A 15,145-nucleotide genomic window follows, 5' to 3' on the forward strand; every position below is an offset into this window, starting at 1 on the left:
TCCTGATACCTCTGTGGTCCCCAGCTCTGGGTATGTGCTCCATGGAGACTCTGGAGCCAGGAGGAAATGCCGCATCAGACAACAGATTCCAGAGCCCTGGGCCCAGAGAGCACAGGGCCAGGTCTGGAGTAATTGCATAACCAGAACCATCCGCTGGGCTCTGAACTAAAAATATGCCCCAGGCAGCTGTCTCTGCCAGAGCCTTGCCAGGCACCCAGCGTGGGAAAGGCTGATTCAGCCTGGGCACAGGTGCCAGGCATCATGGGTCTGAGCCCTCTTGGGAAAAGGACAGATTTTTCTCCAAGAGGACCCCCAGGGGTGCCAGCATACGGTTCAGGGCCTGGGTTCCCATCCTGGCTCTTCCATTTCCTATATGTTCGGCTTCCTCATTCCCAAAATGAGAATGATTATCCTGGCCCACAAGGGTCCCGGGGGGAGAGGGGCTCAAACGAGGCAGCGTTACATGTGTGCAAGGCATAACACATAGGAGTTCTTTTTCACACCAAGACTCAGGCTAGCTCATCTTAGCCCCTGCGGCCCTGCGAAGCCATCCTCCCGCCTCTGATCAAACCTCTCAGCATGGGGAGCTCCCCCCCCACCTTGCTTGTGTCGGGATCCCCACCCCAGGATGGCCCTGCAGAGATGGGAAGATGGATGCAAGGGTCGTGTCCTCCCAAGCCAGCTTTTTTTCCTGGGCAGACACTGAAACCCAAGAGCTCAGGAGATGTGGTCTGCAGAAACCCTTTCTCCACTCCAGGTTGCCAAGGGTGATACCCACCATGAATACCTGAAACCCTGTAAGAGGTCGTTGCTGTCCCCATGCCATGCCCGTCCACACAGTGCCCCCGAAGAGCCCTAAGTCCACTCCAATGGACAAAGTGGAAAATGGGCACCCGCGAGGGGCAGGAAACAGCCTGAGGACAAACAGCAAGGTAGCGGGGGAGCTCCCTTTAGGGGTAGGGGGACACAGGCCAAAGAGCCAACCAGAGCCCCAAAGGACAACGTGTGATCACTTACCCGAGGCCCCCGTGCACCAGGGGGTCCAGGGAGCCCAGGCAGCCCAGGGGGACCCTGAAGAAAAAAGCAAGAAGACAGCGTCAGTCCCAAGGGGCAGCAGAGAATGGGTTCAAGCAGTCGTTCCACAAGCCTGTCTAGAGCTCTGGGCATGGACACTCCGTGGCTGAGAAGAGGGGTTCTCTGAAGTCCCCGCCTAAGGAACTCATGCTCTTTGGGTTTTTCAGGCCTTTGCAGCTGCTGTTTCGTGGTCTTTGAAGTTTTCACCTTTTATTACTCAGCGAACTTACCCAGGGTGCTACCTCCTCCAGGAAGCCTTCCCTGATCCCTCCCCCAGGTTGAGTCAAGTCCCCTCTTTCCATTTTTTATTTATATATTATTTGGGGAATTGTCTGCCCCGGAGCCTGTCTCTCCCACTAGACCATGATCTCCTCAAAGGAACTAATTCTCTCTCCCCAGGGCTCAGCTAAATGTTTGATAAAATAAAGCAGCAAGAGATCTCAGAGCTCAGCCAACTTCTCCGCAGAGCCAGAGCCGAGAAGGGATTTGTCCAAGGTCACGCCAAGTATCTTTGCACCGAGGAGAGGCAGTGCCGCATATAGGGTGTAGGCAAAGCCTTCTGCATCAGACAGGCCTGGGTTCAAACCCCACGCTGCCACCCACTAGCTGGGTTTGGGCAAGTTCTCTAGCCAGCCTGTGCCTATAAAATGGAGGCAATACCCTCTTCACAGGACTGTCACAGGATGAAATGAGAGACGGTAAACATTTAACACAGTGACTGGGGTCTAATCATCACTCAAATGTTCCATCTATTCCAGTGGTCACAGCCTGGTCCAACTTTCATCACTGCTCCCTGAGAACCTGCAACAGCCCCCTCATTGGTCTCCCTACCTCCACCCTCTCTCCTCTCCTGTCCTCCTCCCCACAGCCTTGTTCATCTTCCCAAGGCACTCCCCTGCTCAACGACATTCAATGGCTCCCTATTTCCCACAAGAGAAAGGCCTAACCCTGTAGCATGGAATGGAGGCAGCCAAGCAGACTTACTAAATGAAGGGCTGACCTTTGTTCAAATCCCAGTTTTGCCACTTAATAGCTAGAGACTGTGCAAACCCTTCAGTCTGAGTGTCCACTGCTCCCCATCCCCATGGGTTCAAGGGCCACGGCCCCGTCTACCCTGAAGGCATAAATGACGATTAACTAAGTGCCTGATGTGAAGAACTGAACACGGAGCCTTCGAAGGAAGCCTGGCTTTCGAGGATGTGTGAGGCCTGGGGAATTCATTTGTTTCAAATAACCATCAACGAGATTCCAGGTTTCCTGCCCAGAGTTAAAATCAGTGTTGAAAACCCAGTACGGTTTGGCTGGTAATTAATCCAGATCTCATGCTGGGCAGCCTCGGTTCACAGTTCTGGCCTATGAACACCATGTGCTTGCTCGTCCATGAATAAAACTCAGAAGAGAGATCCAGACAGGCCGATATGGGCACCAAGGCCCCGGGGCACTGGGAAGAGCCCGGGGTGGAGGGAGGGGGGTGGCTGCGTGGCCTCAGGCAAGTCCCAGACACCTCTGAGCCTCCAGGGACCTCTGGCCAAATTAGCAGCCGTCTTCCTTCCATCCAGAACCCCGGGGGCTGGGTGGATGTTTCTACTCTTCTATCTCGTTCTGCAGGTTTCCCTGCAGGGATTCAGGGCCAGGCTCCTCTCCGCTCCTCCCCAGGGGATCTGGGTTCACACTGGGCACCCCCACTTACGAGCTGTGTGGCTCTGGGCACGCTACTTCTGTTCTCCAAGCCTTCATTCTCGAAGTGTAAAATGAGGATATGACAGCCCCTAGCTGACAGATAATCTATAAAAAGTGCTAATCCTGGTGCCTGGCACACAGTTAATGCCCAAAAAGTTAGCTGCTGTTTCTGTTAAGCAAGCTGCTGGAAGCTCCCCAACTCAAAACTTTAAACCACCCTCTTTGGCATCTGTTTTGCAGGAAGAGCAAAGATTTCCCTTTCCAGAAGGCCCTCCCTGGCTCTGTTCTTCCAGGTGACCCAGAATTAAAGGGAAATGCAGGGGCTCAGGCTAAGCATGACTACAGGCCGTATCATCACCCAGCCCTTTTAATAGATGAGAAACCGAAGAGAGCCTCAGAGCAACAAAACGACTTGCCCAAGGCCACATGGCTAATAGGCAGAATCTGGATTCAATCCAGGACATTTGATTTGTTCTCCTATTCTGGGCAGCTTCCACGCAGAGAATCTTGGCTAAGTATGTCCTGACTCGGTGTGCAACCTTGGCTAAGGCCCTTGCCCTCTGTAGGCCTCTATGGAATGAGCATCCCGGAACCTTCCGAACCCGGGGCCCTTCCTGCGTTGCAGGGCGGCGGTGACTTCCTTCTCCAGTTATCTGGCAGGGGAGGAAAGGAGGACACCGTGCCCATCTCACAGAGAGGAAGGCCAAGGCCCAGCAAGGCAGGGCTCATGCCAGGCTCCAGGGAGGGACAGTCCCCGGGAGGGATAGCTCCCTCAGGGACCCTGGTAGGGCCGCCGCTGTGGAGGCCTGGACACTCCCTCTTGACATTTCTTCTGCCCCAGAAACAGGGGCATCCAGGCTGGGAGTCTGACCTCACCCACAACATCTGCCGAGCAGACTCTAAGTGCCAGTTGGGACCCACGGCCCAGCCTGGTGATGTCAGGCCCCAGCCCGGCTCCATGTCATAGCAGCCCAGCCCCCAGCTGCAGGCCTGGCCAGGCTCTCCTCTACCCAACCCCGGCCCGGGGCTTCCCCCAGTGGCCCAGCTGCGGCCGTAAGCCCAACCCTTCCCCATTCAGGACTTACTTTGTCCGTGGGTAAGTGAGGGTGGGCGCCCCCTGCCCCCTCTCGCCTGATCCAGGACCCTGCCTGTTCTCCACGCAGTGGAAAAACGCTGCCATTTCTTTCCAGGGCCTGAAGCCTGAGCGGGTGACTCTGGGATGATTCACGAGGGCTGGGGTGGGATTTTCCACTCCACGCCGCAAACAACGGGGCCTCTGAAAGGGCCCAGAGCAGAGGGGGAGGGGAGCGGGGGCCACGGGCCTGCCTGGGGGAGGTGAAGGAGGCCTGGACTCCGGGCCTCGCACAAGCAGAGCCCTGATAACAAACAAGCAGCAGCTCTGGGCTTCCCCCAGGGGTCGTGGCCTCTGACAGCCGGACCTAGGGGAACCCCATCCCACGGAACAAGTCCACCCTTGTGTCCAGCTGCAACAGCCTGCCTGCCAAGCCTTGCAGAAAGAAGTAAGTCCCGGCTGGCATGGCCCCGGGCAGCAAGCAGAGAGGTTCCACAGGCTGAGGATCTGTGGGAGACCTGAGTCCCGGCCCGCGTGTGCTACTAACTGCCGGTGACCCTGTGCTAGGACTCTTCAGTCTCTGGGCCTCCGCTTGGTGCCTGTGGCTTGATGGGGAGAGGCAGGGGACCTCAAAGGGCCCTCCCGCTTCTGACCATCTGAGCATACCGCTATTCCCAAGAATAGCCCTCGGGGCTCGGAGGCTTTTTCCCCAGTCTCTGTCCTAGGGAAGGGCCTCCTGGGCCAGGGCTTCTCCATGTGGCCTTACACAGATTACTTCATCTCCCCATGCCTCCAGGCCTCAGTTTGTCCAGCTGCAAAATGGGGATATAACACCCAGCTTCCAAAGAGACCGAAGAGTGCACAGAGTGAGTGGGCAGGGTGTTTCTCTCCCTGCCCGGTTGGGGTTGGGCGGGGGTGGCGGACACTACAGACTACCTACTGTTCACACTTTAACTCTCACTGGGTTCTGGTCACACGTTCCCTCCCCTTGTACCTTCAGGTCAGACCTGTGTGCTTTGCTAGCTGCTGTCGGTTCCTTTGATGCCGGCCACACCTCTGCAAATAGCCCCTGCCTCAAACTCCCCTCAATTACCTGGTTCCCCACGTGGAGCTGCAGGATACAGCATGCCAACTGCTTAGCTCAGAGCCGGGCACATAGTAGGAGCTCAAAAAGCAGTATGCTAAAGACAAAGCAAAACAGCCCTCGTTCCCCTGGGTTCTAGATGATAACTGGGGTAAAGGGTGAATTTCTCAAGATCTAGCCCTAAGTCCTAACCACCAACAGTATGAAGGCCCTCCTGAGTCCAGATACTCCCAGTCATCTTAATGCAGCGATGCCCCCATCTCAACCATCAGCACATCAGTAAACAGCCACAACCAACCACTGGGACCAGGTTCTAGTGCTGGGCGCTTTATGTCCCTCATCTCGATCCACACAACAACTCTGAAACGTAGGTAGTACCGTATCCCCATTTTACAAAGGTAGAAACGGAGGCTCAGAGAGGTTAAGTGACTTGCCAAAGGTCACACAGCACCTGGCCCCTACAAGGCGCTCAATCCATATTTGCTGACAGAACGAAAGAATGGCTGGATAAGGGAGTGGTTCAAACCCAGGTCACTCCAAATGCAAAATCTGTGCACTGTTATCCTCCACGCGGCCTCCTGACCCACCAGCAGCAGAGATCTGTGTAACCTCAAGGAGCCTGGCCTGGAAATCAAGACAACCTTTTTTTCTGCAAGGATCACATTCCTTCGTTCGTTTCACAGATAGTCATGGAGCATCTGCTGCGGGCCAGGCCCTCATCCGGGTCTCCCTGAGGTGACGCTTGCAAAAAGTGCAAGCGAGTGCAGAGGCCAGCAGCCTGATCATGAATAAATAAGGCCTTGACCCGCCTCCTCCCAGGCGTGGGGCTTCTGTGCAGCTTCTGTGCAGTCTCTGTGAACCACAGCCTCCCCGCCCCTCCTCACCCGGGGCCCAGCTCAGCTTTTCCATGCTCCCCCGGCTGCTGGGGCTCCCACAGAGCTCCCTCCCTCCGTGGTTATAACTGCTGACAGGCCCGGGGCCCAGAGCTGTCTCGGCCTCTGCCAGTCTGTCTCCTGTCCCTGGGGACCACGCAGAACCCAACAGACCCAGCCGCGGCACCCCCCTCTGGCTCCCAAATAAGGTCCCACTTATTTCTGGGGAGGGAGCTCTTCCAAAGCTGTCAGAGAGGGGAGACAGCCCTAGGGAGAGGAAAGAAGTTCCCCAAGTCACCCAGCAAAAACAGATCTCCAAGAGGCCCTGGAGATCACCCAACTCGCTTCCTCACAGGAGATGGGAGCTATTCTTAACTTACATTCTGCAGAAACCAGGGCTTAGCGTGGCTCAGGGCCACAGAGCCAGTAAGGGGTGGAGTCAGAATTGGAACCCAGGTCTGCACGTCCCCAGACGGGGGACAATTAAGCCCCCGACCCAGAGCAGCACAGCTTCTGCTCGGCTGGGACTAAATCCCAGATGTGTATGGCGGTCAGAGGCAGGGACGAGGGGACAGACAGAGCCCTGCCACCGACGCTCAGAGAAGCCACTTTGGTGATGGGGCTTCTGGGCTCTGTCAAGATAGAAATGCCCAGTTCGCCACCTGCCACATGGTGGGCTGGACAAGGCTTCTCAAAGTTTTTGGGGTTCCTATTAGAGTGAGGCTAGGTTCCAAGCTGAGGGAGGGTGGGATTAGGGGACAGGGTAGGCCAAGAGGCAGGATGCTACCCAAGCAGACTGACGCCCTCCCTCTGGCCCTGGGTCCTTCAGGGTTGGAGAAGCAGGGAGAGTCAGTGGCCTCTCTGGACATCAGGGACCCAGCGTCGTATCCCAGTCCCTGCAAGAACATGTGAGGTGCCCTTGGCCAAGTCTTTTGTCCCTCTAGCCACTGTCCCCTGATCTATAGAGCAGGGGTCAGCATACCCATCCTGCCCTCCTGGACCAGGTCCCGTGAGGTTCTAAAGGAAGGTACCACTCCTGTTACTCATAAATCTGAGAGGTATAGAAACGACAGATTCTCTAGACTCTTCCTTTGAGGCCAAGGACAGGGCCTGACACATCTTTGAAACCCCCAGCCTCCGGGCCCTGAGTCTTAGAGTCTCAGAGTGGACACTCAGGGGAGTGGGATGGAATGTGCCAGTCTTAGCATCTGGCACTGGGGCATCAACTTCAACTCTGCTGTGTGCCCTTGGGCAAGTCCTGGCCCTTTCTGGGCATAGTCTCTAAGCTCCTCACCTGCCCAGTGAAGAGCGTTGAATGGAATGATCCCTAAGCGCCCATCGACTGAACAGGTGGACCCCTTTGATCATGGGGAAGCTCAGGAAGATCTGGAGTGAGACCTCACCCCTGCTGACTCACATCACCGAACCCCGAGGGGAAAGTATGTAGCCCGGGCATCCGACAGGCTCAAAGGCAGAATCTCTACCCTAAAAACCACTCCTGTTCCAGTTGTGCTGGCTTGGACATGGCTGTCCTCTCTCCACCCCACATGCAGCCTCGGGAGGCAGGGTTGACCTCCTCCACTGGATGGGGTGGAGACCCTGAGCCTCACACCCTCTCTCAGGGGAGGACAATTCACCCCCTTTTGATCTCACGGCCAGTGAGCCCAGCACCCACACAGCTTGGGAAGCAGAGCTGGCAGGGCTCAGAGGCACCCGGTGCCTGAGTCAGGCTGGGCAGCCTGGAGGGGTGAGAAGCGGTCCTTTTCTCAGCTCCCAACCTCCTGCCCTAACAGTCTCAGAGCACAGGACTTGAGCAGAGCGTTGACATAATTGCAGAGCAATGCATACAATTTCCATAAGTTCTACAATATGGTTATAATAAAAGCGGGCTCTCAGTCCCCTTGGAGACAGGCTGAATAAATATTATTCCTAATGATTATTAAAACTCATTAAGTGTGTTTGTAAGGCCTGGGAATTCCCAGCATCTGCCACCATCTCCACATTGTAGGGAGCCTAACCTCAAACACAGAGCCTGGTGGGAAACCCGGCCTCAGGGAGGAGAAAACTACACGGTGGACATCTCCAAGGCAGGAGAACAGAGCTGAGGCCTGAGCTTTCTGGAAACGCCATCCCCTCCACTCCCCGCCCGGAGGAATTGGCCTCCAGCTGCAGAAAGGTCGTTGCCCCTGGAGACAGTCCCAGGCATTCTGGAGGCACCGGGCCTGAGAACATCTCCCGCACGTGGAATGTTCTTTCTCCTTTCCTTGACTCTTCAGGCCCACCCTGATCCTCCTCACCCCAAACTCCTCTACGGGGGCCACAAATCAAACATCTATAGGAACCAGGCAGGTAAAATACACAGGGGAAAGGACTGGGTTGGAAGCCCCACATCAGGAGATGTGGGGACACACGGGAGCGGGCCCGTCCTGTCTAAAGGGGCAGCTCTGAGTGGGCCGCAAGCCACGGGCTACTGCATCTGTCCCCCTTCCAAGAGAAGCTGGTCACCAGGTCTTTTATAAGAAATCTCCCACATTTTTAAAATGTTAGTAACCTATTAAATATTTTTAAACAATGCTGCATGTGCCAAACAAAACATGTTCAGGGCTACCCGTGTGTGACCTTTGTCCAATGCCCCCAGATGAGCTGGTGGGCTGGAGGAGCTCTCCTCCAGGAGTCAGGAGAGCTGAACTCTGGAGACCACGTGACCTGGGGCCAGTCAGCTAGTAGTTTTCCTTAAGCCACTCGACCTTCACAGTTGGGTTAGCAAAGAATGACCCGGGGCCTGGGCCCGCCCAAGCACAGGGGTGCTCTTCACCCGGCGCTGGCCACCAAACCCAAGGCTACCCCAGTGGACCATGGATCACAGCAGAGCGGGCAAATCACGAGCACAATGGAGATAGAGGAACAGGGGACCTGCGTGTCAGCTGAGGCCCTGCCTATAACCACCTCCCTGCTCTAAGCTGCTTCTCCAGCTCTGCCCTAATGCCAGGAGTAGCCACTTGCCCTGACTGCCCCTGCCACCCCCTTGAGCTCCAAGCAACATGCACACCTCACCCCGTCTTACCGGCAAACCACAGTCTCCCTTGGGCCCTGGAGGTCCCATCAGCAAGGGGAAAGGCGTGGGTCCCGCCAGGTGGAAGAGTGAATAGCTATGACTCGTGGGCCAGGGACTGGAGGACAGGAATTGCGCTGGGGCCAATTCCGGGGCCGGGGTGGTGGGCCGGCGGGGCCGGGACTGTCTGGGGCTGGGCCTGGTTGTCAGATCATTCAACAGAACATCCCTGGCCGCCTTCCCAGGTCTGAGGGGGACGGGCTTCCGGGGGTTGCTCTTGGGTCTGGCTTTCTTTGTGGCTTCTGATCCAGAGGGTTTCTTGCTTCTGGTGGGGGCCGAGCCAGGAGCAAGGCTGGGAGGCATCGTTGTGGCTGGTGGAGCAATCCTGGGAGAGCCAGGACGGGTGACAGGTGGCCGGGGCAACACAGTGGGTCGGGGAGGTCTGTGGGTGACGGTGCGGGCAGGGGCTGGCTCACCGGCATGACTACTCATCTTGGCCTCGGTCGGGCCCGCTGGGGGAAAAGGCTTTTTGGGGGAGCCAGTGGCCAGAAGTAGAGGCCGAGCGCTGGGTAGCGGAGGTCTGGGCATCACAGGGGTCCTCTGGATCGGCTTCACTGAGGGGTGGGAGGCTTTGGCAGGAAGTGGGTGGGAAGTGGGGGGCACTGGCTTCCTGGTGGGTGGGGCTGATTTGGGGAAGGAAGGCTGAGCTGCCTTCTGGGTGGGGCGGGGCTTTTTGACAGGGCCTACTGAAGGAGAAGGGACCGAAAGCCTGGCTGGATGACTTTTGGGGATCTTGGTGGCTGCGTTCTTCCGCAATGGCTGGACAGGTGTGGTGGAGCTAGCCGGAGAGGCCGGGGGCACGGGAGGGAGCACTCCCCCGGCTGACAGCTTGGCAGGTGGCAGCGGGATCCGGGCTCGGGCCCCTGCGGCCGCACGCCGGCCCGGCTCTGTGGCGCTAGTCCTCAGGGGCTTGGCGGGGGTGGCGGGCACCCCAGTCCCCCTGGGATCCCTGCTTGCTGGCCGTGACCCCAGGGCTGGCGCGGCAGTGGTCAGGTTCTCCAGGCCGCGCAAGGCAAGGTCGGTCTGGAAGGTGAAGGTTGTGCCAGAGTCTCGGGGCAGGAGGGGTCCCAGCTGGGGCCGGTGTGTGTCGGCCTGGCCACACTGCTTCCTCAGGTGGGTACAGTAATTGTGAGCGACCTGCGTCACAGGGTAGATACTGAACTGGCACAGGGCACCTTCAAACTGGACCGCGTGCGGGTTCATCTTCCCAAAGAGGAAGGAGCCCTCGGGGTCGAGGGCTGGGTCCTTGGGGAAAGGCAGCGGGACAGACACCCGGCGCTGCCCACACGCCGTCACCAGGGTGACAGTGCGGCCACGGAGCTCCAGGGCGAGGTGATGCCAGCGCCCGTCGTGCATGTCGAGGTCCAAGGCCACAGAGCGCCGAGGCCCCAGGTGGAGGACCGTCTTGCCGGGGAGGAACTGCAGGCCCAGCTGCAGCTTGCGCTTCCGGCTACGGACGGCAAAAAGGAAGGCATGGTTCACCCGGTGGGAGCAGAGGCTCAGCACCAGCGCCAGCTCTGTGCCCAGGGCGGCAGGAATGACGGCAGCCGTGGGGGCCTGGAGCCGGCTCCGCTGCGTAAAGATGAAGCCCGATGGGAACGGAATGACCCCCGGGGGCGGGGGGCTCCGGCCACCCCCTGCCTTCGTCCAGCTGAGGCCCAGCCGCTGGAGGACATCCACATCTGCAGAGGGAGGGCAGAGGGGGAGAGGGCACGGTCAGGGCCAGACCCCCTCCAGGTGCCCAGACGGGGAGGACGGTCCACCCACTGCCCCGCCCCCCCTTCCCCCAGGGCCCCACGCTCGCGGCCGGGAGTGCGGAGTCGGAACCAGTCCCCTGTCTGGCCGAATGACCCTGCCTGTACTCATTTACGACACAGACCCTGGAGCCGGACTTCCTGAGTTCACGTGTGACTTCAGTGCCTCAGTTTCCTCATCTCTTAACTGGGATGACGGTCCTGCCAAACTCAGAAGTCCGTCGTGAGGGGTAAATGAGCTAGCACTCTTGAAATAAGTGCCTGGCACCCAATAATCGCTTGCAAAGGACAGCTGTTTGTGCCAGAAATAATGACCCTCAGGATGTTTCCCCTTCTCTGTCTCAAAAGCCCGTCTCCTCCAGGAAGCAGTCCCATGAGTGAGGGAGCAGGGTGACAGGAGTGGACGGGTCACAGGAGCTCGGTAAGGATGTCCGGCGGGCCTGATTGGTTTGACCCACTTTAGGAACTTCCCCAGCCCCCGCCCCACCCCCTAGGTCTCTCTGTGGCCGGAGCTGCTGTCTGCATAGAAAAGGACAGGTCCAATGACTGCCCCTCGCCCTGTGCAGCTTTGGACAGAGCAGAGGAAGTGATCGAGGCATCCCTGCAACCTCTGTCCTCTGGCGAAGCGTTTGGAGGTCGACAGCAGCCTGGCCAGGTCACATCCACCCAGTAATTACATCGGTGGGGCTCGCCAGAGCCAAAGGAGGGCTTCCAGTGTGTTTATGGAAAGGCTTCCTGACCTTGCCTCTCACCGGGTCACTCGACCTCCTTCAGTTGGCTCAGCTGCCAGTGTCTGTAGAAGCCAGCTCCAGAGCTCCGACTCGGAAAGGAGAGGCTGCCTCTGGAACTAGGGTCTGGCTTGGATCCTCAGCTCCCTCCCACCCCCCAACTCCCCCCCCACCCCGAGTTCAGCAACCTAGGCCCCGAGAGTGGTATGTGGGGTCTGCGTGGGGCTGGATGCCACGCTTAGCCCTTGGCCCTCAGCCAGCAGCTGTGAGATGGATGGACAGATGGATGGATAGACAGACAGATGGGCCAGGAGAAAATGAGTGCCATACATAGCAGGCTCTGGAGTCAGAAGGCCGGACTTGAGAGCCAGACAAAGACACCTGGGAGTCTGGACTCTGAGCCTCAGTTCCCTCTGCTGTAAAACGAGGTGGTGAAGAACGCCTACATCATAGGGTTGTTGGCTGTCCTCACCATCCTTGTCCAGACACCTCTGGGCAAGTCTCTTCCTGACCCCTGAGCCTCAGTTTCCCTGCCTGTAAGACAAGGGAAACCAGACCTGGAGGCGGCCACAAAGTGCTGACGATGTTCTAAGAACGTTATAGTCGCAGGCTGCTTTTTCGGGCTGGCTTGGCTTGAAGACCTGTCTTCCTCCCTAAGGATCTGCGGGCCTTCACTTCACTTCAAATTCCTCCCTTCTCCCACCTCCGTCTGTCCTGAGCTCCTAAGCTAAAATAAACCGCGGCTCGAGAATTCTCTGGGTAGTGGTGTATCTCACACGTTGTCACCACAGAAACGCTCCTATTAGCACAAACTACTACTCACTACGATCAGCTTCGAAGGGAGGAGGCACTTGCTGGAAAGGGGGAGGGCAGGAAGCCACCTCTCCCTGCCCTCGTCCCACCTCGGCGGCCCCTGGAGCGCCACCCCCACCCCGCCCCCCGCACTACATGTCCCCACACACTGCATCTTTGGTTGCTTCCACTTGCCTGACCAGCACCACCGATGAGGCCCCCCTGACCGTCCCCTCCAGGTAGGTTTCAAAGCTGACACCAGCCAGTCTCCGGGCCTCCCTCACCCCAGAGACGGTCTGCAGGGCAGGGGCAAAGCCCCACGCTCTGACACCCGAGCTGGCGGAGGCCTCTGGCCACCGTGGGCTCCACAGGGGATGGACAAGGACTGTTCTTGCCCAAGTGTTCAGGTAAATAATATAATTAACAGCAATAATAAACCCCAGGATTTATTGAGCACTTCCTATGAGCCAAGTGCTTCACGTGCTCTATCTCGCTCGATTCTCTCCATCATCTATAAAGAAGATACTGTTTATCATCCCCCCCCCCGCCCCTTTACAGAGGAGGGTCAGAAAAGTTCGCTACAGGAACTAGCCCAAGGTCACACAGCCTATAATAAAAGGCACAGCTGGGACTTGAATCCAGATCACCTGGTTCCAGGGTCTCTGTTCTTAACACTATGCTATCCTGAGCTAGAGCCCCTCAGCCTCGTTGGTAAGTGGGGTAGAGAGACATCCAGAATCCAGGGGAGAGGAGCTAGGGGCCAGGGGAACGAATGCAGCCCAAGGCCAAGCTGGAAGGACCCTGCCAGCTGGCCGCTGCGAGATCCCTTTATTACATAAACCTGGCTCCACGCAGCTCCGGCCTCTCCCCAACACCCCCCACCCCCCGTTGCCTGACTCAGGACTCTGGACAGCTGTTCACCTACTTTGTGGGGGAAACAGCAAGCTCGGAAAATATGACATTTGCACAAAATGTTGCCGGGCAGCCGGAGTCTCTTCCGGGCATGGCCCTCCCCTCCCGGGGACCCAATCCCTGCCGGCGGCCAGGTCAGGCCACAGGGGCTCTGGGAGTGCCCTGCTGCCTGCCCCGGCACACGGGCATGCATGGAGGAGGGGAAGAGCCGCTATTTTAGGAGGGCTTGTGGCTGTTTGACAAACAGATGTGGGAGAGGTTTCAGTTTCCCCGGACAGCTGTGTAGCCAGGCCACCGCCGCTCTGGCCCCCTGGCCGGGTCCTCGGGGAGGGCAGGGAAGAACAGGATCTCATGGCAAGTGGGGGGAAGCCGTGGCCTTCATGCCTCCTCTCAACAGATCCTGGTATAACCACTGTACAAATCAGGACGACTGAGGCTTACTGAACCAATGTGATTCATTCCAATTCTGCCCCCCGCCCCCGTGGGAGACAAAGGGTCACCGTCCCACATTCCTGCCTCTGAGCCCTTCCTAACCCTTACAAAACTTCAAATGTCAGTCTTCCCAGCCTGGAGAGAATTTGCCAATGATGGGCTCCGTTCTACTGAGAGGAAAACTGAGGCACTGAGTTCCAATTAGGGGCATGGCTGTCTCCTAGCCCTGAGTTCTCAGGTCTCTTCTGCCCTTCCTTGTCCCCCCACCCCCACCCCCCACCGCCCGCACAAAGAGAAGGGAGGATTACCTTCAGGAGCTCCTTGGGTGGAAGCCAGGTGACAGGCAAATGAGACTAAGATCCAGGTGAAGAGAAACCCCCTAGAGACGGGAAGACACAAGCAGAGGCGGTTATCAGCTTCTACCCTGGGGCCCAGATCTGCCTGGACACTGGGAGGGGACCACCCAGTCCACCCCGCCCCTGCCCCGGCCAGGCTCGCCCACAGAAGGCAGGGGCCAGGGGCAGGCTCTAGGACCCCAGAGGGTAGCCCACGCTCCTGGGGTTTCCAGGGGCAACCTCTAGGGGCAGGACCTGCTCAGGCAGCACAAGTCACAAGTACAAACGCTGCTTTTTACAGATCGATAAACCAAGGTCACAGGGCAGGGAACAGTGGGCAGAATGCCCTGGGCATCAGGAGACCTGGGGTCCAGCTTCAAATCGGCCGCTGACTCGCTGGTCAACAAGGGGCCAGCCCCTCCCCATCTCTGGGCCTCAGCCCCCCATCTGTACTCTGGCCTCACAATCCTGAGGCCCAGTGGGCAGCAGAGCCAGGACTGAAAGGTCACTGGGAAGACCACACTGGTCCACGTGGATGACGGGCATCCTCAAAGGACAGAAGCGACGAGAACTCCCTCTCTAGACACAAGGTGGAGGGGGAGAAGACCCCTTAACCAGGACCAGTGCGTGCTAAGGAAGCTGCCTACTGGGCTTCATGCTGCCAGAGAAGGGGAGTAGAGAAAACAGAGAACACAATGGGGTGTCAGGCAGACCCAGGCACAAACCCGGCCCTGTTGCCTACCAGCTGTGTGACCCTGGATGAGTCACTCAGCCTCCCTGAGCCTGCCTCAGGCTCTGCAGTGCGGCCGACACTCCCTATCTTACCGGCCAGGCGTGAGGATTAAATGAGCTCATGCCTGTCAAGGGCTCGGCCTGGTGCCAGCCACAGAAGTGCTCTTTCGGCATCACGGCTGCCCATGAACTCTGGGGCCTGGAAGGGTTAATGCTCTGCTCCACGGCTCCTGCCAAGATGGGCAGAGGCAGTGATCCGATTTCACCTTCCTGTGGGAGCAACCACCGGCGACACCCGAAGCCACCCGGGGCATCTGATCCCCAAGCGGGCAGAGGGGAGGGCGGCACGTGGCCAAAGCCGGCCGGCCAGGATGCAGGCAGAGAAAACCGAGACCGGCGGGCGGTGTGGGCTAAGGCTGGGACACACAGGCCCAGGATCCATTTCCAAGAGGAAAGCTAGAATGGTGTGCTTCTGGGGAATCACGTAATCCAGGAAACCCGTCTGCTGTAATTGATGTCTGGCGCCCCACGTTCTTCCCAGCTCCCTAGGCGCCCTAGAAAACCAG

The 15,145-nt window shown here is 58.1% G+C and overlaps 1 protein-coding gene across 1 annotated transcript in view; it reads right to left on the bottom strand.

Annotated features, from left to right (window-relative positions):
• COL27A1 (collagen type XXVII alpha 1 chain) overlaps nucleotides 1–14,393 on the bottom strand; it is a 129,093-nt gene extending 114,700 nt beyond the window's left edge. Inside the window, exons 1-4 of the mRNA XM_035016598.1 lie at nucleotides 14,312–14,393; nucleotides 13,821–14,102; nucleotides 8,847–10,576; nucleotides 1,018–1,071 (exon numbers count right to left, since the gene is read on the bottom strand). Coding sequence (XP_034872489.1) covers nucleotides 1,018–1,071; nucleotides 8,847–10,576; nucleotides 13,821–14,102; nucleotides 14,312–14,393 — 2,148 coding nt within the window. The remainder of the gene's footprint in view (nucleotides 1–1,017; nucleotides 1,072–8,846; nucleotides 10,577–13,820; nucleotides 14,103–14,311) is intronic.
• Nucleotides 14,394–15,145: the final 752 nt, after the last annotated feature.

Source organism: Mirounga leonina, unplaced genomic scaffold (genome assembly GCF_011800145.1).
Source record: "Mirounga leonina isolate KUSES-001 unplaced genomic scaffold, KU_Mleo_1.0 Mir_170, whole genome shotgun sequence".
Taxonomy (NCBI): Eukaryota; Metazoa; Chordata; class Mammalia; order Carnivora; family Phocidae; genus Mirounga; species Mirounga leonina.